This window comes from Thunnus thynnus, chromosome 5 (assembly GCF_963924715.1).
Source record: "Thunnus thynnus chromosome 5, fThuThy2.1, whole genome shotgun sequence".
NCBI lineage: Eukaryota > Metazoa > Chordata > Actinopteri > Scombriformes > Scombridae > Thunnus > Thunnus thynnus.
Window position 1 is genome coordinate 30,675,831 of NC_089521.1, and position 20,827 is coordinate 30,696,657.

The 20,827-nt window shown below is 39.6% G+C and overlaps 1 protein-coding gene and 1 long non-coding RNA gene across 4 annotated transcripts in view; both read right to left on the bottom strand.

The window, feature by feature from the left end:
* Nucleotides 1-20,022, bottom strand: part of LOC137183541 (uncharacterized) — a 32,020-nt gene extending 11,998 nt beyond the window's left edge. Inside the window, exons 1-3 of one of the 2 annotated variants that reach the window (XR_010928483.1) lie at nt 19,248-20,022; nt 18,616-18,856; nt 6,387-8,455 (exon numbers count right to left, since the gene is read on the bottom strand). This is a non-coding gene — a long non-coding RNA (uncharacterized lncRNA). Of the gene's footprint in view, nt 1-6,386; nt 8,456-15,816; nt 18,857-19,247 lie in introns of those variants that run through there. The other variant, XR_010928482.1, reaches the window with a different exon arrangement.
* On the bottom strand, nt 23-4,536 carry pdcd2l (programmed cell death 2-like). 2 transcript variants are annotated; one of them, XM_067590688.1, is made up of 2 exons: nt 3,074-4,536; nt 23-1,721 (listed from the first exon to the last, which is right to left on the bottom strand). In XM_067590688.1, the coding sequence occupies exons 1-2, from the start codon at nt 3,558-3,560 to the stop codon at nt 1,120-1,122; spliced, it is 1,089 nt and encodes a 362-aa protein (XP_067446789.1). In that variant the 5' UTR covers nt 3,561-4,536; the 3' UTR covers nt 23-1,119. The 2 variants fall into 2 exon arrangements, with proteins under 2 accessions (XP_067446789.1, XP_067446788.1); XM_067590687.1 differs by having other exon boundaries at nt 23-1,724; nt 3,074-4,535.
* Nucleotides 20,023-20,827: the final 805 nt, after the last annotated feature.

Consider the following 20,827-nt stretch of genomic DNA (forward strand, 5'->3'; position numbering starts at 1 on the left):
GATGATTGATACAAAGGAGATACAAGTTTGAAAATAATTTATTGTGTGAGCTGAGATATCAGCGTTTCCAACAGTCCTCGGTCGTCTTTGTAGCACTTGTGTGACTTTTCGGTTCTCATAGCAGCAACATTTCATTACAGGGAGGTCAAAGGTCAAGGCTGGTAATATTAGCAAGCTGCAGGACCGAACCAAAGAATGTTATTGAAGGGTAAATCCGCACTGAATCACACAGGGAGAAAACTGCTGCTGCACTGCTCTGTAAGAAAAAAAAAAAAAGAAGCAAAATGATCCTAAATATTACAAAATTAGATTTTAATGAGATTAAAGGATCAGTCTGGTGATTTTCTGTGTTTTTCTTATTGTCAATAAATCTCATGTTTGGAGTCAAATCAGTGATCCACTATCAAGTATTGTGTGTGCAAAGCCTGATATATTAAATATATATACATATTTGAATTTTTATTCCCATTACACTCTGTTTTAGTGTATGAAAGATACTACATTGTACATTAACTTTAGTACAAAGTCAAGAGGTTGTGATACGTAGCACAACAAGCTAGCGAAGGTGAAAACAAAACAGTGTTCCTGCACATGCTAAATGGTGTCTTCCTTTTACAGAACTGCTTTCCAGACAAACATGATGCTGTTATTAGTCTTTCTAAACAAACTAACGTGACCAAACTCTTCACAATAGAGGAACATGTCACCCAGTGCAGCAGTGTGACTCACTTTTTAAAAGTTTTTGGACAACAACAGAGGAATAAAATATATCAGGCTTTGGATACACACACAATACTTGTTAGTAGATCAGTTCATTGTTGGTTTGGCTCCAAATTTATTCTTTCACTTCTTCTCTTGTTTGATTGATTGGGTGTGTTTCCTGTTTAAAGTTTAAAACCTGTAGCAGCATATTTCTTCCGTCTGTGATTCAGTGTCAATCTGCTCTTTAACATCTTCGGCTCTGTCAGACTTCCTCTGCACAGCGTGTAAAACAACGGATGTGATTTAATCGGGGGATTTCTTAGATTCTTTGAAAACAAAGAAAGAAGAAAGAATCTAAAACCGAATATAATTTCTATTTTAGTGCACAAAGCAAAATAAGACTAATGTTCATTCCAGTCATTTAAAAAGCTGCTGGTCTGGGTCCATCTGAACAAAGCAGAACTCCTCCACAGGTGAGTGTGAGCCGGCCGTCCAGCAGCTGTTGGTGCAGGTATAAACCAGCACCGTCCCGAACTCCAGCTCCACCTCAGCGCCGCCGTCCTTCCCCCGCAGCAGACTGACCAACGCCGGCATCAGCTGCAGCTCAAACGTCCTGGATCCTCCGCAGGAGCCGCACGCCGACACCACCTGAGCCAGGTTGGACGGCGGCTCGGAGATGAACAGAGGTTTCCCGCCGCGGCAGTAGCGCAGGATCTGTTGAGGACACAGCGAGATCTTCTTCATGAACCTAGAGAAGACGGCGTCTCCATGTCGGGCTTTGGTTTTCTCGTATTTCTCCTCCCCGCCGCCCTCGTCACCTTCCACCTCTCCTACCGTCACCCCCTCTCTCCTCTCGTACTCCCTCAGCAGCTTCTGGGCGTGTTCCAGGTCGCCTTCCTCTCCACACAGATCCGATTCCTCCATCACGCTGATGAAGAACGGACGGAAGACGGGAACGTCTTCCTGTGATTCTCCCAGACGGAGGTCCTGAAGTCTGCTGCTGACATCCATCTCACTGACTGCTGAGCAATATGGGAAAAAATAATATGAGACCTTCTAGCAGATATATATCATGATATGATTTCCTACATTGTCAATTAACCCTCTAAACAAGCTCAGTCTAGTCTATAAATGTCAGAAAATAATGAAAAAATGCTCATAATTGCCTAAAGCTGAAGGGGACGTCTTGAAATGTCTTTGTTTTGTCTGACCAACAGTCTGAAACCTGAACATATTCAGTTTAAAATGAAATAAAACAGAGAAAACTCATATTTGAGAAGCTGGAACCAGAGAATGAAAAGTGACTTAATCTATAATCAATTATCGAGATGGTTGCCAATTATTTCTAAATGTATTAATGCTTTTCAAGAAAGATCAATACAGTGATTTCCAGAGGAAAGTAAATATAATGTAGGCATGTTTGTGTATATTAACTCTAACAACTTGATAAACTGTGTGTCAGTTTGTTTTGGTGTTTTTTTGCTCCCTAGTGGTGATAAATGTTAATGCAGCTTTAACTTAAAGGAAAGATTCACAATATTCCAAGTGTGTCTTAAACCAGCAGTCAGGTGTCCATATGAACAGTGAAAGAGGTTTTCCTCGCTGTAATCATTCCTCCTGTTCATACTGGATATTAAAAGATCCTTCAAATGTGCTTTCAATGGAAGTGATGGAGGCTTAAATCCACAGTGTGTCCACACAGTCATTTAAAAGTTGATGTGAAGCTTATATGAGGCTTCAGCAGTCTGAGTTAGTCATATCAAGTGGATATCTGACACATTTACAGTCTTTTTAGCATCAAATTCCCTCTTTGTGTTTCCTCGGACAGTGTTTCCCTGTTGAGCTGCAGGTGGAAGAACAGTAACAAAAAGAGGGACTTTGGCACTAAAAAGACTGTAACATTGAAAGATATCTACTTGATTTGACTCATTTGGACGCTGAAGCTTCATATTAGCTTCAGGTAAACTTTTAAATACATTTTTGCACAGAAGGAGGACAAAATCCACAGTCCTCCATCACTTCCATTGTAAGTGCATTATGAAGGGATCTTCTAATGGTCAGTATGAACAGGAGGAATGATTACAGCAAGAAAAACAGGTTTCACTGTTCATTTGGGCTCCTGACTGTTGTTTTAAGACACACTTGAAAAACTGTAAACCTGTCCTTTAAAGTTCCCCTCCAGATACGTTTTAAAACATAAAAATACTCTGCTTGGAATAATTATTTGTGTCTGATATGATTTTTCCACAAAAAAGCGAGGCTCAAACTTTCAACTGAAGTTAGAATAAGCAAAACACATTTTTGAGTGGTGAAGGACTTTAAATTGTTTACCACCAATTTTGTATAAAATATGGATATTACTCAACCTTACCTTCTGTCTCGGGAGCTGCTGCCTTCTCCTGAACCTGGCTTTCCTTCTTCAAGCTTCCTCCCCACCCATCATCCCCTTCCTCCATCCCCCAGTCATCAGCGGCTTCACACCAGTCAGTGGCCGACAGAGACGCCTCCTGGGCCGGGGCGGGCCGGCTGGATGTCTGCGCTGCTGTCACCTCAGTCTCCAGACACTGAGAGCGGAGCACCCTCCAACAGTCTGCCCTGCCACTGCACTCAGCACCCGGGCAGGCGAACAGGTGGAGGTCCCTGTGGTAGGGGGACGCCTCCAGCGGGCAGTACACTTGCACCACCTGTGCTAACGGGGCTCCGCAGCGGCCACAGCGGGGAGGCTGCCGGGGGACCACCGGCCACCAGTCCGGCTGACCGCCGACTTTGTTGGTCAGATATGAGGACTGGTATTTCTTACAGTCCAGCTCCCCATCACACAGACCGATCAGAGTCCCCTCCTGGGTAGCAGAAGACATCTCTCACATGTTGGAAACACCGACCGGAAGGGAACTTTAGCGTCAGAGGTCCGTCATCAAAATATAACCGCCAGTAAAAATATATCTGCGGTGTTGTAAAAATGCAAGCAAGCTGCAAAATAGTGAAATAAATAAAAAACGAACCACACAGCTGTGACAAGACGGGAAAAACAATTTGAAGCTTATATATACATTTGTAAACGAGAATGAAAAAGGTTCCCACCGGAACTCTACAGCCCGGCGTGTCAAGACCGGTGTTACACCGTATTTGGTATCCATTCATCATATTCTGTGACCTGCAGTGTTGGAAGAATCCTTTACTTAAGTAAAAGTATCAATACCACTTAAAGTACTAAATTAGTAAGACTGTAACATTGAAAGATATCTACTTGATTTGACATTTGGACGCTGAAGCTTCATATTAGCTTCAGATAAACTTTTAAATACATTTTTGCACTGTGGATTTTGTCCCCCATCACTTACCTTGAAAGCACATTTGAAGGATCTTTTAATAGCCAGTATGAACAAGAGGAATGATTACAGCAAGAAAAACCTCTTTCACTGTTCATATGGACACCTGACTGCTGTTTTAAGACTGACTTAAATCATTTTGAACCTGTTCTTTAAAGAAATTGCATATTGGTTGAGAAACAAGGGTAAAACATTGTACAATTCTTGGCGACTTTCTATTAATTATATTTTTATTGACTGCCTCTGTGTAAATCAAAGTTCATAATGTAATTATGTTTTAACTTGCTATGATATAAATTCCCTATTGATGGTCCCAACAGTACCTCTCAGCAATTGTACTGTTTTTTTCATGTTTTTTTTTTTTTTCTTCAATTTTAACTTGGCTACCTTTGTTACATACGTGTTCTGTACTTTTCTTACATATTGTTTTTTTTATACGTATGTAAATTTTCAATTTTGAAAAATCAAAATTAATTATTTTTTAAAGCCTTGAATTTGCATTCTTCTTCTTCTCATTATTATTATTATTATTATTATTATTATTATTATTATTATTATTATTATTATTATCAGCATCATCATCATCATTATTATTATTATTAATTGCACCTGCATATACTGTTTACTCCTGGTCAATATTTTGTACATTTCATCTCATTCTCCTCAATTTAAAATTTAAACCTGTAGCAGTTCTTCTCACTTAAAATATATTTTACATCTTTTTTTAAATTGTAAATTCTTACTTTCTTTTTCATATCATTTAGGACTACTTAATTTTGTGTATGGTTTTGACTGATGCACCACAACACCAAGGCAGATTCCTTGTATGTGCAAACCTGCTTGGCAACAAACCTGATTCTGGTTTTGTTTGTAAATGTCTTCAAAAGAAGTCAGTTGTATTCTGAAAAAAGGTAACGCCTGCTAACTTACTCCAAGCCACAAATATTTAATGATGACAACATTTCGATCCGACTTATCTTCTTCAGGTCAGAATATTTGTAAAATTGGAAAACACATCCATATTTATACATCATAGACACGAATAGACTGACAGGCTCTATGATGACAGCTGTGGTTAACCATCCTAGCCGCCCAGGGTGATAAACATCCCAAAACAACTAACAATTCAATATAGTATAGAAAAAAGCAGTAAAAGAAGGCCATACTTAAAAAAAACAACACACCAAAAGCATCACAAATATCAACCGTACACATTATATCAGATTCATCATCCCATATATCAGAATCTACGTCACCAGCATTCATTAATATATTGTATTGTTAGAAAAAAGAGAGTACAGAAATTGGGTAATAACACCTTCTATAAAAAGTTTACTAGATCACACAACAATAAAGAACATTACACACCTGTTGAATTTACAAAATTTACCAGCCCTGTAACCTCCCGTGACTGACTGAGTGATGGAAGTTACATTTGTGTCAACTCTCGCGAGACTTATCATCGCGCAAGACTTGGTTAGGCACAATAACAAACAGACTAGATCAAGCGAAAGGTAAAGAAAAAACATTTCATTTCTCTGTAAGGATCCTTTCCATAATGTTGTCAGACACTTAAAATAACAATCTGAGCATGTCAGTGGCAAAAACAAGCACTTTTTGTGGATTCACACTGGCGGGCGTAATTTCTCCAGAGGATTACATTACAGCCCTATTATCTGGCTGAAGCGCTCTCGCTCAATACTGGACCAATTTCAAAAGTCGTTGACCCCATTAGTCACTTCGATAGAAAATGATGGAAAAATAGGATCTAGGTTGGAAAATCCCTAATTTTCCTTTTTAAATATGTGACAATATAATAGAAAGAATTTTGTCTTACTTTTGAATGGCACTTTGAAGGCGGGACGTTTCTCTAGCGCCACTAAGTTCTTTGATAGTAGTTAATCGCTTTCACTCCAAAATGGCGGAGGCGTAACGTTAACGGTCTGCTGAGGCGCGCTGAGTTTGCGATGAAACGATCAATCAGCTTTCACTTCTTGATCAATGTAGTCAGTTCAGCAAAACTCCACAAGCTCGAAAATACTTAAAGAATGAAAACGGAGCCAGAAAAAAAATCTGCATGATGACCCATTTATTTTAAATATGTCTACGAACTCTGACGGTGACGGTTTATGGGCGTTACTACTCCAGCTAGTAACGTAACTTTGGCATCGAATGGAAAAACGTTACAAGAGAAGGTAGGAGAAAAGAAACTGCCACAACTAAATTACTATTTACATGTTATATTTAACTAGCGGGCAGTTTTAGCCGCATAATATGTAACCAACACCAGTATGTGGCATTTAAATAATGTAAACAGCGGTTTTCGTGTTATCTGGCACCATAAACCTCCGTTACCTTCACCGTCATGACTTTCTCGTTCCAGCGGCGGTTCCCTGCTGGCCCCGCACATACACGGCCGTGGGTGCTGCCCTGCTGGCCTGGACTATCCTGACCGTCTGCTCCTCTAGCCCGGAATAGACGCACATCTACTCGGCCCACAGCTCCAAAGCAGCCGCCTCCTCAGGGACGGCCGGACAGTACCTGAGTGCAGATGCTCCCCTGCACCTGCTGACTGACAGCGTTGATGCATGCGTGAGTAAAAACTGTAATGTATGTGTGTGTGCAGATATATATACTGCAAAATAATACTCTGAAGCAGTGGTGGAAGAAGTATCCAGATCCTTTACTTGAGTAAAAGTACCAATACAACAATGTAAAAATACTCCATTACAAGCAAAAGTCCTGCATGAAAAATCCTACTTGAGTAAAAGTACATAAGTATTATGAGCTTGATGTAGTTAAAGTATTGCAGTAAAAGTAGTGGTTTGGTCCCTCTGACTGATATATTATTATATATGACATCATTAGGTTATTAATAGTGAAGCATCAGTGTTAGAGCAGCATGTTACTGTTGTAGCTGCTGGAGGTGGAGCTAGTTTCAACTACTTTATATACAGTTAGCTAGTTTAGTCCAGTGGTTCCCAACCTAGGGGTCGGGCTCCTCCCCTGATTAAAACCAGTATTCATGAAGGACAGTATTTTTATTTTTTTTAAATCATTTCTCAAGACTCAGTAAAGCTGTATTTCTTGCCCTTTATTTGATGTCTTCTCACTTTTCACGCTTTCATCCTGTGTGATACTCTTCTTTGCAGTTTGACATGTGATAATTCGGGCACTGTGAGCTCATTTTAATAATTATTCTGCAGCTCTGTGTGCCGGTGATGGTAAACATCGCCTGCTGTATTTTGCCTTTGACAGCCAGACTAATCCAGTGTGTCAGGTTCGTGCCGCTCCGTGTCGGTGAAAAAAAGGTTGGTGTTTCTGTTTGCTGTTAAGTTTGATATTAATATCATATTGATATTACATTCAACTCCAGATTTCTGCAGGATGGCGTCTGTGATTTGGCCCTGGAAAGGTAAAGCTGTTCAGTTCTGAGCTTTTTAGGTCACTCAGATAGAAACTTTGAATCCTGGTTACACAGTTGTTGAGTAAAATTAAGACCCAAAACTAAACATGTGGAGACCCGGTGGGCTTGTGGTTAAGACACACAGAGTGTGCCCTCACATTCCCCTTGTTTCCTGTCTATTTATACACTCATATCTACTACAAGTAAAGGCAAAAATACCCAAAATAATAATAAAAGCAAAACTGAAGTCTAATAGATTAAAAAATGTATTGTAAGTCAAACCTGTGATCAGTGTAGGGCTGCAATGATTAGTCAATTAATTAATCGGTAGAAAATTAAATGGCAACTATTTTGATAATTTTTAAACAAAAATGAAGTAGAGCTGCAACAATTAGTTGATTAGTCGATTGACAGAAATTTAATCACAAACTATTTTGATAATTGGTTCATTGTTTTGAGTAATTTTTAAAGCAAATATTTAAAATTCTCTGGTTCCAGCTTTTCAAATATGAATATTTTCTGGTTTCTTTTATGACAGTAAACTGAATATGTTTGGTTGTGGACTGTTGTTTGAGACAAAGGAAGACATTTGAAGACATCACCTTGGGATTTGGGAAACAGTGATTGACATTTTTTATATTATGACATTTTAAAAGGTGCAATATGTAAGATTTGGCCACCTGCACCAAACAAACAAGGGGCAGCCTATCACCATAAACCACCAACATTCTCATAGAATTATCACTCACTGAATGTAGCATAAAGCTTACTGTTTACAGTGAATCTGCGCTATGGCGTTGTCAAGATAAAGTGCTATGGAGACATTAGCACCAGCGGTAAATTACCAAAGAGCTTCCCAGATCAGTTCATCAGATCATGCAGCTGAGATCTGGCCAGATGACGTCACACAACCTTAAGACGGTGGACGTGATCTGGCGAGATGACGTCGCACGAGATCCAAGATGGCTGACGTGACATGCCCCCAGACCCCTCTAGGTGTCTTCGCTCGTCACACAACCTGGACACAAGCAAAAAAAAAAGTTCAGTCAAAAAAACATTTTCTCATCAGCACCCATGTGCATTCTCTCTTTAAAAGTCAATATAAACAGATTACTCCATTCAGTGAAATAAACAACCAAGCCAGCCACCCATTCTGTCAAATCTAAGTGAGGTCGCTATCGAGATTAGGTCTCGACCCACAGACTCTGTTTCACATAACAATACTTCAACTCAAGGAAGAAAACTACAAACTCAAATCGTTTAATAAGACAAACTAGCTGTGAAATTAAAACTGAGTTTTCTGGAAGGTCAGATGAAAGTTTCCAGCAGAGCGAAGGAAAAACAAACTCTTAGTCTACAGATTTAAAGAAATAAACAGGATATCTCACAGGAATAGGAATTGTATTTATTTATTTTGGTGAATTTCTCTCACCATAGAGCAGGATTGGTTAAAGGGGGGTACACTCTTACCACTGGCATTTCTCTCAATGTTTCAGTTTATTTTTAAATGTCAGCTTGCATTATTGGTATGGCATTTAAATTAATTCTGTATTGCTAAGGACCACAATGGAAATAAGTCTCGGACTCAGAATAAATAAACCTGAAACATCCACTAACGTAAAACAACAACAATCAAAACAACAGTACGAACAGTTAAAACGTAATCATACTACATATCCCATCCTTTTTTTAATCATATAAATAATCTCTCTCTCTCTCCCAGCTCTTGCATTATATCACAACGTCAGTGGTGAGTTTGGTGACCTGGTTGCATTATTTGTGTGTCACCAACAAATGTAAACAGTAAAACAATTTGTGACTAATGCACAAGAGTTCTTAGCATGTGGTGAAAACACAACCTAAACTGCATCAGTTCAAACATGGCTGAAAATAGTTTTTGGTGCTCGTCTATAATAAGTCATATTTGAATGATCCAAGGCAGTCCTGGCGTTCTGATCATTGTCTACAGACCTTTCAGTGTGCGCCAGGTGTTAAAACAGTCCCTTTGTGCCACAAAGCACAAGGGCACATCACATGACACGCAGCCAACTGGTATTTTCTGGTGGTGGAGCATACAGTTCCTTCTATCTGCAGTTCCATTTAGGCACATCAAGTCCCTCTGCAAAGTACTGCAGCTTCTGTGAAGCTGCTGGGTTAGGGGGTGCAATGTATCTATTGCTAGAAGCTTGAGACGTTGACTGGGAGCCGTGGTCTGCAAGCTTCTCAACAAGGGCCTCCTTGAATTCCTTCTGGGTTTATTGGTGGAGAATGTGTCTGTATACCACAGCAATGGAAGAAAATAGTCCTGTACCACTTCCCGATCTTGTGCATGACACTGTAGGACCCAATGAGAGCATCAGACAGGTCAACTCCCCCCCCCATGTGCTGGTTGTAGTCTTTGACTGCGGCTGGAACAAGGACATCAGTCTGCACCCACTTCCCAGCTGTCTTTACTCTCCTTTGGACTGTATCACCATTGAAGGCCTTGTGGATGTTGGAACGCATGAGGACCTCTTGGGTGTCCATCCACTTCACAAAAAGCACTTCACTGTCCCTGATCCAAAATATGGTGCCCCGAGGACTAACCCTGGTGAAATCGTTGGCCTTGGTCTTCGGGAAACAAACTCTGTTGGAACAAACAGTACCACAAGCCCCGATCCTCTTTTTCAACAAGTCCAGGAAAAGGTTCAATGTGTAGCCACAGTTGGAATCAGCCGGTACAAACAGCTTGTATCCCCACTTTGTAGGCTTGACTGGGATGTACTGTGTGATTGAGATCCTCGCCTTTGATGCTACCATTTGCTCCTCAATTGAAATGTGCTGACCAGGCTGGAAGTGTGACTTGCACGATTCAACAATTTGGTTGTAGAGGGGCTTTATCTTGCCAAGACGGTTGTATCCGGGTGTCCCTCTCTTGGCATCATTCTCCTCATCAGCTTTGGTGTCACTTATGTGCAGAGCACGGCAAATGGTGAAGAATTTTTACCGTGACATGACAGAGGAGGGGAATGGAAGACTGTAGGGTCGAGATCCTTTCCAGAAGTCCACCAGTGTAGAGCACTTCACCAAGCCCATGTAAATCACCAAAGCAAGGAAGGAGAATATGTCACTGATGGTGATGTTGCACCATGCTCCTCTCTTCCCTTCTTGTTCCTTCGCACAATATGCATTGGTGTTTGCCAACAAAGTCCCAAGCACAGGATCTGTAAAGAACAGTCTAAAGATTGCAATGGACTGCAAGCAACCCTGGTCCCCTGCTGCGGTCCAGGCTGTTTTACTGGCATGGAGACCAGTAGAGCAGGTTCAACCTCCTCTTCATCTACAGTATGCCACAGCCGTTCTGCTGTTTGGGGGGCATGAAAAGAGCCTGATGCACTGGGTGTCCTGCCTCTACCCTGAGCGCCTCTGGCAGCACGGGACTGTGAAAGTCCAGCAGTGGATGTGCTGGAAGCAGCATCCCCCGACCCAGCAAGGGAGATGGCGCTGGTTGCTGCAGAAGAGGAGTGTTGCCGCTTTGGCCTACAGTCAGGCTCCCAGTCAGAACCACTATCTTCAGCTGATGACCTACAGTGGCGTCAAAGATGAGATGCCACAGCCTATTGGCCTTCCAAACTGGGAGCACTTGCAGTACTTAAGGGGCTGTCCCAGGGTGAAAACTAAACTGAAAAAGGTAGGGACACTCATTTTGTAGGCAGCAACGTAATGAAAAGAAAATATTTTTTAGTCAGGAGAAGTGCATCTTTTGTTTGACAAATGAAGTCAGCAGACAGTTAGCAATGGACTTCACACAGCAATATTTACAGGTTGGATTAATTACAAGAAAAATCCTTTTGATTTTTTTGATCGATGGATCCTTACGGACTGAAGGAATATAAATAATCGAGGAATGGACACATATTCGGACTTAATGTCCGCTTCAAAGGTAGGGAGTCACCCCTTTTTTTTGTCTCTTTTGTTTACCATGCTGGTAAATCTGAATGAATTACTCTTTGGTGGTCATTGTTTCCGTAAAACGATCTGAACGGTTGAATTGTGGAGAATCTTATCGATCTAATGATGTATAACATGTCCATATTGAAGTTGGTGATAATTCTCTGTGGGTTCATCAACAGATGACTATTCCAACTGAAGAGTCATTAGATTCAATTCTAACAGGAAATATATTGATTAGTGGAGCTCTACATTCTTTTTAAAGAAAACTTTATTGACAAACAGAACAGGAGGACGACAGACACACTTCTTCTGGACGTACATAGCATCTCTATAGTCAAATTATGAGTCAGGGCTAATAAAAAAGTAGATCACACAACTACTGCTAGAAATAAAGATGTGCGTCACAATGTTTTCTTGTGCTTTTCGATTACAGAGATTGTTAATGGATGCATAAAAAGGTTTTGGACAAACATTAACAGTTTAAGAAAGAAAGAAAACACACACACACACACACATATTAACATTAATACTCTTTCTGCACCAGAGAGACAACGAGGAGGCTGAAAAACAATATTAAATCAAATCTTTGTTTGGAGCAGAAGCTTCATATCTGTCAGAACGGCCAAATCAAGTCGACAAAAATATCCAGATCTGTTAACACAGTAATACTGAAGGGCAACATACGCACACACCTATGCACACACACACACACACACACACACTCATAACTCTGCTGCAGTTTTAAGTCATCAACCTTTTAGCAAATAACGTTACCTACAAAACCAACAACAAGAAAAAAAAACATTGCTGACTGCTGCTGCCTTCATGTGCTCTGGGAAATATGGTAATTATAATTTGAGAGTACATTAGTTAGTTAACAAAGAGCTTAATCCTGCTGGGAAACATAATGACGGGATATACTGATGAATAAATAAACACCTCTGGGAAACATAATGAGGAGATTAAATGATGGAAAAATAAATGCAACTTGGGAATCATTACAATAATGAGATACAGTAAAGACTAAGCAAATGACTTGCAAGCACAATGATGATGTAATGAAGGGAAATGAGATTTATTTGTATGCATGAGTCAGTTGTGACATTTAGTGAAAGTTTTATTGAATATTTTATGAATACAGATAGTTTTGTACCGGTAAACACTGAGTGTTTGTGTGTCCTCGACTTGTGTCTGTGCTCCTGGCTCGAGCAGGGCACATCATATCCGACACGATGCCCCTGAACATGATGGAGACCAGGGAGGCCGCCACTGACAACATGGCTGCCGTCCCTGTAGCCGACGCTCGGCCAAACATCAACCAGATCATCATCATCATCCTCCAGAGTTTTCTATATTTGGACATCTTGAAGTTTATCAGTATGTTCTTAATGTGGCCACTTACAAAAAGAAACAAGACTTGGTCTGTAGCCACACTAGCAGCCCTGTAATGTTCATAGAAAACAAATGTTTTTCTCAGGTCTTTGCTGCTCGAGGGTCAAAAAATAAAGTTTGGCCTGAGGCAGGCACTGAAGGAAAGGTCATCAATAGGGATTCTGCAGTGGTCATTATAGGCGGTGTTGGAAGAAGTACTCAGATCCTTTACTTAAGTAAAAGTACAAATACAGCAATGTAAAAATACTCCATTATAAGTAAAAGTCCTGCAAAACAAAGTTCTGATACACAAATCTGTTTTCAGATTTTTGAAATTCTCTCTAATCTTTGATTTTTGCTGAAATATTGGATCATTTGAACATTTATTGAAATGAAAGCATGTGACAAGTTTAGAGGGAAAAATCACTATTTGGTGGAGCTGTTAACAACTCATAGACATGTGAAATGTGACCCCGACTACACACTGCTTTTTGTAAGACGTCAAAAGCCAAAAAGGTTGGAAACCACTGGTTTCATCTTTAACAATGTGTTGTATTTTAAAAGCTTGTTATATTATCCATTAAGGTCAGAAATTGCCAATTTCTTTCTATTTGTCGGACAATTTCACACAAAATTACAACTTAAACCTCCCTGATTTTGAATTTAATAATTCTCTGTCCTAATGTTTTTAAACCAAAAATATTAGTATTAGTCTTGTCACTTTAAAGGAAATAGCTATATATAAAGAAATATCTTAAAGACACAGTTCCCTCAGGTCCTGGAGCACCTGGCCAGCAGTGAGTCACAGCAGGAGAACGGTGAGATGGAGGACAAAGAGGAAGATAAGGAGGAAGAGGAAGAGAATGAGGTGGAGGAGCAACAGAAAGAGGAAGGAGGAGCTGTTGCAGCGAGTGTGCAAGAAAAGAAAAAAAAAATCACAATTACTGCACGAAATGAAGCTCCAGGGTCAGAACGTAACAAGGTGCTCAGAGCAAAAATGTTTTTAAAAGTTTATAAAATACCCATTAATTCATCAAATCCCACAGTAGATGTTCAAATCATCAGTAATATTTTGTTTTTTGAACAAGATTTAAGCTCGTTAAAGGCCTGAAGCTGAAAAAATGGCAAAAACAAAGACATTAAATAATCAAATTGGTAAAAATTAAATTCCTAAAAATACCTTTACACCACTTATTTGTTCCTTAATTTCTTTTATTGTACATGTATATGACCACAGAAAGTCTTCCTCGGGTAAAGATGAAGATGACAGTTAGTGTTGAACCCTAATAAGATCATCGCCCAATTAGACAGTTGTCCTCACTTCTCCTGGGGTAACTACAGAAATGTAAAGTATGTGAGCAATTTTCTCTGTGATATGTAACTGTCAGTCCACATAGAAATCATTCTTAGAAGTGTTTCTTACACACTGAACCTCCCACATTTTTTACGCTCTGAGCCTTTTCTCTCCTCTGTCATGTTTAGTGAAGCGTAATATGCACCTGTTTAATCCTATAAAGCTCCTGCTGTTGACTATATATGTTCTGAACTTATTAACACTTTCTATATTGATTGATCGGTTCCCACTCTGCCTGTCAGTTTGCCGGTCTCACTACAGGGTAATCCAGGATTCCCCTCGCCTGCTATAGCTGGCGGGGAAATAAAATCAGCGAATCAATAAACACAAACACTGGTGATTTCCTCCCGTGGAGCCCACATGAAAAATATTTTGGTTCAGTAAATTTCTGCTGTCAGTCAGTCTGTTGACGGCAGTTTGGCCGGCGGCTGTCCTCTCTGACAGACAGCCGGTTCAGACACGCTGAACGCAGGTCGTTTCAACAGACCCTTTTCACAGCAGACATTTTAACTCGTCAAACCAGAAAAAACTGGTGAAACTGATTACATTAATGATGGCTGCAGTACATTTAGGTGAACCAGTTCCAGGACTCTGACATGGCTTACTGGGACAATTAAAGGTGCAATATGTAAGAATTATTTAAGTAAGGTTTAATTTTTTAATTTAAAACATTCAGACATTAACTGAAATTAAAAAAACAAGACTTTTCCTGACTTTCTCAGTTGCCTTTATATATAAAAAAGAGATAATCCAAACAGTGTGACATTTATGTGTGCTCCCGAGTGCCTTGCCTCTCTCCCGCCACAGCACCAACAGGGTGCAACGCTAGCTAACGTTAGCTTAGAAATAAAGGGGGTCCGCTAACGTCAACAAACGACCAGCACCCACCACAACAGAGTCCAACACAAACTCCACCTAAGCCTAAAAATACAAAAGTTTTATCTTGTGAAGCCCGTCTGTCCAGGTGTAATTAGTCCACAGCTCCCTGGCGCTCAGCAGCCGTCTGTCGGCAAGCAGCGGCTCCGTCCCTCCGCTCTGTCCGGTCAGCCGCACACACACTCTTACACACTCAAACTCAGCGCTGCAACATCACTGATAGTATTTTTCGTGCTCCACCTGCTAGAGTTAGCTCGCTCGCCGCTGCTGGCTCGCAGCAGGCTACGGAGCAACAGGATGCTGACTGCAGCTCACATAATGGCCACCGGTGTCACTAATGAGAAGGAATCTCTGAAACTTACATATAGCATCTTTAATGGAACGCAGCCGTCGTTAACGTCATTAGTTTCACCTGTGCTTTTCCTGCTTTGACAAGTCAAAATGTCTGTCCGTGAAAAGGGTTTATAGCGTGTACGCACCACTCACATCTCACTTTTGATTTGTTTTGAATGTTTCCCTTCGCTGCAGCTTAGCAAAGAAGCACATTGCTACTAATTTGCTACTAAACAGACTGTAACTTTGGAAGACTGGCTTTAGCTAACTGAAGCTACATATTAGCTTGAAGAAGAGGAATTGTTTAGAGCTGCAACAATTAATCGATTAGCCAATTCACAAAAAATTCATCGGCAGCTATTTAGATAATCGAATAATCGTTTTTACACCATTTTTACAGCAAAAATGCCAAAAAATATGCTAGTTGCAGCTTCTCAAATATGAGCATTTGAAGCTTTTTGAGTCCAACATGATAGTAAACTGAATATCTTTGGAGTCTGGACTGTTAATCAGTATTTTTTAAGATCTTTAAGGGTTAAAATAACCCTCCACTCTGCACCAGTAGTTTCTCTTAATGCATGTTTTTTTTTGTCCTACTTTGGCTATTTACCTCAGGGCAGTTGAGTGAGTTTTAAAAATGTTTCTCTCCGGTGTTGAACTAGTTGTAACCTCTCGTCTTGTATTTGCTGCCGAACCGGCGTCTGTTCACAGCTGCAGCGGCTAATTAGCTCCAACACTGATGAGCCTCTGAGATGCAGCTCCATTAGTGAAACCACAGCAGAGGTTTTTAAATGACACACCAGTGATTTTGCATGTTTTAGCCAAATTGCTACAAATCACCTGCAATTTACATCACTGAAGACTTGAGTTTTTAAAATCATAGCAGCAGTTTTTAGATTGATTCAGCCGTCTGTTTCACCTCACGTCCATTTGCTGTTAAAATAAAGTTAGAGACACTTGACACAGATAGATACAGATAGATAATCTATCCCGGTGAACTGCCCTGTTTTATTTCTGTCAGTTACTGTACATTCATGGAGGTCTTCACTTCAGCTCTGTGCCTGCCAGCGACGTCTGTACTTTTAAATCTCAGCTCAAAAATCCATTTTTATAGAGCTGCTTTCCACAACGGCCGTTTTACTTTTTATTTCTTTCTCTTTTATTCATTCTGTCATCTCTTTTTACTGCTTTATTTCTCTATTTGTCATAATATTACTGTTTTATTTCTTTTATATTATTTTATGGTTCCACATAAACTGACAAAGTCTTGATTTTCCTCCTCTTAAAAGCACTCCTCACTTCTTGTTCAAAAAGTGCTGAAATTAAACTGTTTTATTTATGTTTGAAACCTTGATGTTGCAGATTTCAAGAGGCAAGAACTAGAGGTCTTCATGGGTCAAACAGACCCGTGGAAAACCTGTCTGAACCCGAAGTGCATAAATTAATTTTCAAAAGAGAGAGACTTCGATCCAAAATGTGGTCGACCCGGACAGACCTGTTAATATCTGTTAATCAATTCATGTAGACAAAGAACGCCTCCATTTTTCTCTTCACTTCACAGTTTACATTCTCATTTCTCCTCTAAACACACCATTTCCTCCCGCAGTGGTTGTAATGTATCACATGATCAGAGCTGATACCGCGTACTGAGACCCTACCTGCCTCGATTAGACCGACTACTGAATACTACTAGACCTCTCACACATACTGAGCCCGCACACTGTCCGGCACTGGTTCTGTTCTGGCTCAACTGGTCACAGCGGTTTATAGCACCTCTGCTAAAGCCAAGAAATCACTACAAATGAAAGCTTCAGCTAAAGATCAGAGATGGTGTTTCTGTCTGCTGAGGTCATAAATATCAGGAGCGAAGCTGCTGTTTAGATCATCATCAGGTGACTTAATTGATCTTAAATTTCAAAGAAAGACAAATATGGAGAACAGTTTAAATCAGCAAATATATCAGTTGTTATTGTTATTTATATTCTAAAATAAGCAGTATTGATATTATGAATCCAGTATTGTTCTGTTCATTTAAGGTGGACCTTTAATCTGCGATACGCTGGTTTAAGATCATTCTAGAAAGCTGATAAAACAACGATAGTGACAAATATGTGAAATGTTTTTAATGTCTGATATTAAAGTTATAACTGACAAAACAGTTTGATGCCTCCGTTCAGTGTGTTGAATTTATACCTATGTGGATATTTGTTACATGTAAAAAGTTTTTATAGTTCAGTTTTTATAGCTGAGATACTTAAAATATCTGTTCATACCGGCTTTAATGTTTTTGTTTTGTTTTGCACGTTGGCACCTTCAGGAAGAGTTTCAGCTCATTTTTTTGTTCTTCTACATCTGAACTCTGTTCCTGTTTACAGATTACATAAATACCATTTTGAAACAGATTTTTGGGCTTAAATTTTGTACAGAGATTGATTGTTAAGAAATAAATAAAACTGTTAATAAAAGCACTATTGCACAGTTTGACTGTAGGAGCTTGTTGTACCAATAAAGTCATTGGATTGGATTGGATTGGATTGGATTGGAAATGAACCTGTCTGTTTTTCTTTCTAGTGGGTACATTTGTGATGCTGATGGGAGAAGTCTGCTGATGGTGAACATATCATATCATATACAGCAAATACGAGAACAGCGGGGACCATATTTGTAGTTCTGTTTCTGAGAATCTGGGCACAGTTTGTGTAAATTCTAGATTTAAACGTTGGTTTTGAGTCCGAGTACCGAGTAAAGATGTCTTCCCATGCGACCACAAAAATATCTTGGAAGATGTAAACCACTGCTGGAAAACTATTGTATTTCCCCTATAAAGTTTGCACTGAGAAGTCAGAGAGTGTATGGAGAGCAAAGGCACATAATACGGGGCTGGTAAAGAGCCAGATATTTCCCTCAGGAGTTGGTAAAACAGAGCTAAAAGAGAGTGAATATTGGACTTACATTCACCAGGTGGACAGAAACACGACTCCACATGAATGATAATGTTGCTCCGTAACTGCTGGATGAGGAAATAAACAACTGTTTGCTAACAAGTTCAACATATCAACTTAAAAGATGACATGTCAGTGTTGTGTTCACTACTTATTTCTGCTGAAAACTAGTGGACAAAACTATCAGTTAATGCAGATTGAATGTTGTGAATATGAGCAAAAACTCCCTTAAAATGAGATTATCTTGTCAATTATTCAGCCAGTCTCCACCTCTGTTGGTTATTCTCTATATTTGTGCTCTTTTACCCAGGATAAGTACAATATACATAAACACAAAACATTTGAAAGTGAACAACAACATGAACAAACATTCATCCTTTCAGAATCAGCGGACTCCTGCAGCCTGCTCCAGACTCTCCAGCACTGATGAGACCGGGAGGGTGACCCCGTTACTGAAACTCTCCTCTGCTGTCTTGACCAGAGCAGCTGCAGGCAGGACGCCAACACCAACGCATCCAGACGACCTGCTGATTTATAATCAGCCTGAAACAGGGCGGGGGAGGTGAGGGTTTACCTTAACTGTGTCCCTGTAAATATGTCCCACATACGTCTCACTGTGGAGCACCAGGTATTAATTAAACACAACTGTCTGATATAGATCTGACTCACATCTTTGTGAAACAGTTTGTAACTAATGTTGGTTTTGTGGGTCATGATTTTCTAATGTCTATAAACCTGCAGTAACAGGAAATAAGTATTGAACACAACATTGACACATCATCTTTTAAATTTATATGTTGAACTTGTTAGCAAACAGTTGCTCATTTCCACATCTAGCAGTTATGGAGCAACATTATCATTCATTCAGTCGTGTTTCTGTCCACCTGGTGAATGTAAGTCCAATATTCACTCTCTTTTAGCTCTGTTTCTGCTCTCTAACATATATATATATATTTACATCTTAAAGCCTCTACTCTTCTGTTTTATAACAATAATAATACTGTACTTAAGTGCAATTTTGAGGTTCTTGTATTTTACTTGAGTATTTCCATTTTTACGCTACTTTATACTTCTGATCTTGGGACATATGTGGATATTGTTAGGTGGAGCGAAGCAGGTGAGACATCAGGCACAGAAACTTAAAGAATATCTTTATGTAGGCTCAAGTGCAGGCAAGAACTAAACAGAACAGACTGAACAAAACTGAACTGAAAACCAGAATTTAAATACAAACACTAAACTAATGAAACAACAAGGAACAGGTGGCAAGACACAAGGGCAGGCTGGGAGCTGATTTGCTGGGAAGACGCAGGGAGCAGAGCAGGACTAACGAGACTGATGCAGGGCAGGTGTGGAGGGAAGGAAAACAAGAAAAAAAACACAAAAGGAAATAGCTGCTGTGTACTGAGGACAAATCAAAAACTGAACTCCATCCATGAGCCAAATAAAAGTTTGCAATATAATCATCTACAATCCACTTCATATATAAACTGTCATTCATTAAACTGTCTTGGAAATAAATATAACTTAAATAAGTGAACATATTACACTGAGCAAACACAGCAAACAAACCTCAGTATTACCTTTACCAAAAAAACTAGAAATGTTAAAGGCACAATATGTAATTTAAGCCGCTAGGGGTCTCAATCAAAACAATAACAAAAGACAGAGTGTGATGACGGTGTGAAGTAGCAAGGGATCATGGGAGTTGTTGTCTTCGTTGTTAAATAACCAGCTTCACCGGGATAAGATTACTCCAGTGTTCATCATTCGGGATGTTTTTACCGGGAGCCGAATTATCCGCAGAGGTCTCCTCCTCTCTTGAAACAAACGTACACGCAGATTAAAATCATTAAAATACTAATTAAAGCTGTTTCACCTAAAAAAACAATATTTCTTCGACGATGTTTAGCAACCACCGGACTTCCTGGAGGGGCTGTTAGCCGAGCTGCCGCTAACGTTTGCCCAGTTTATTTCTCTGATAACTTAAGATTCAGACGTCCAATGACTAAAATCCTTCTTCCGGCTAAAAGATATAGTTAAAAGCGACCTAAATTTATCATGAAAATGTGGCTTAAAACTGAATAAAAGTCAAATTATAACAGTTTGTGTGGAGCAACCACAACGCCGATGTATTATCTTGTATGTGTGTAAGTTACTCTTTGGTAGACGCCATTGTAGCGGACAAACACAGCACCGCCGTATGCATCTTGTGTGTGTTTGCTCTTTGGTAGAGGAGGTATGACGCCATTGACATGCAACCAAATGAAACGGTCCGTTACTTTGATTAAATTACAGATTTCTCTGGGTTTGAAAATTGTTGGACACATTTGGGATAATGTAAGTACACAACTCAACAAAATATATAACATAAGTCTAGTTGTTTTTAGACATTTTAATGTGGAATAATTACATATTTTACCTTTTTAATTTCTGTCGACATAAACAAGAACCAATAAACCACTCTGCTACATTTCAGAGGGAAATTACTGTATTATACTTTCTACTATTTGACAGCTTTAGTTATTTTTTTAGATAAAGAAAGTTTTAGAAAGTTGACAGTGTAAACTAATCATAATTT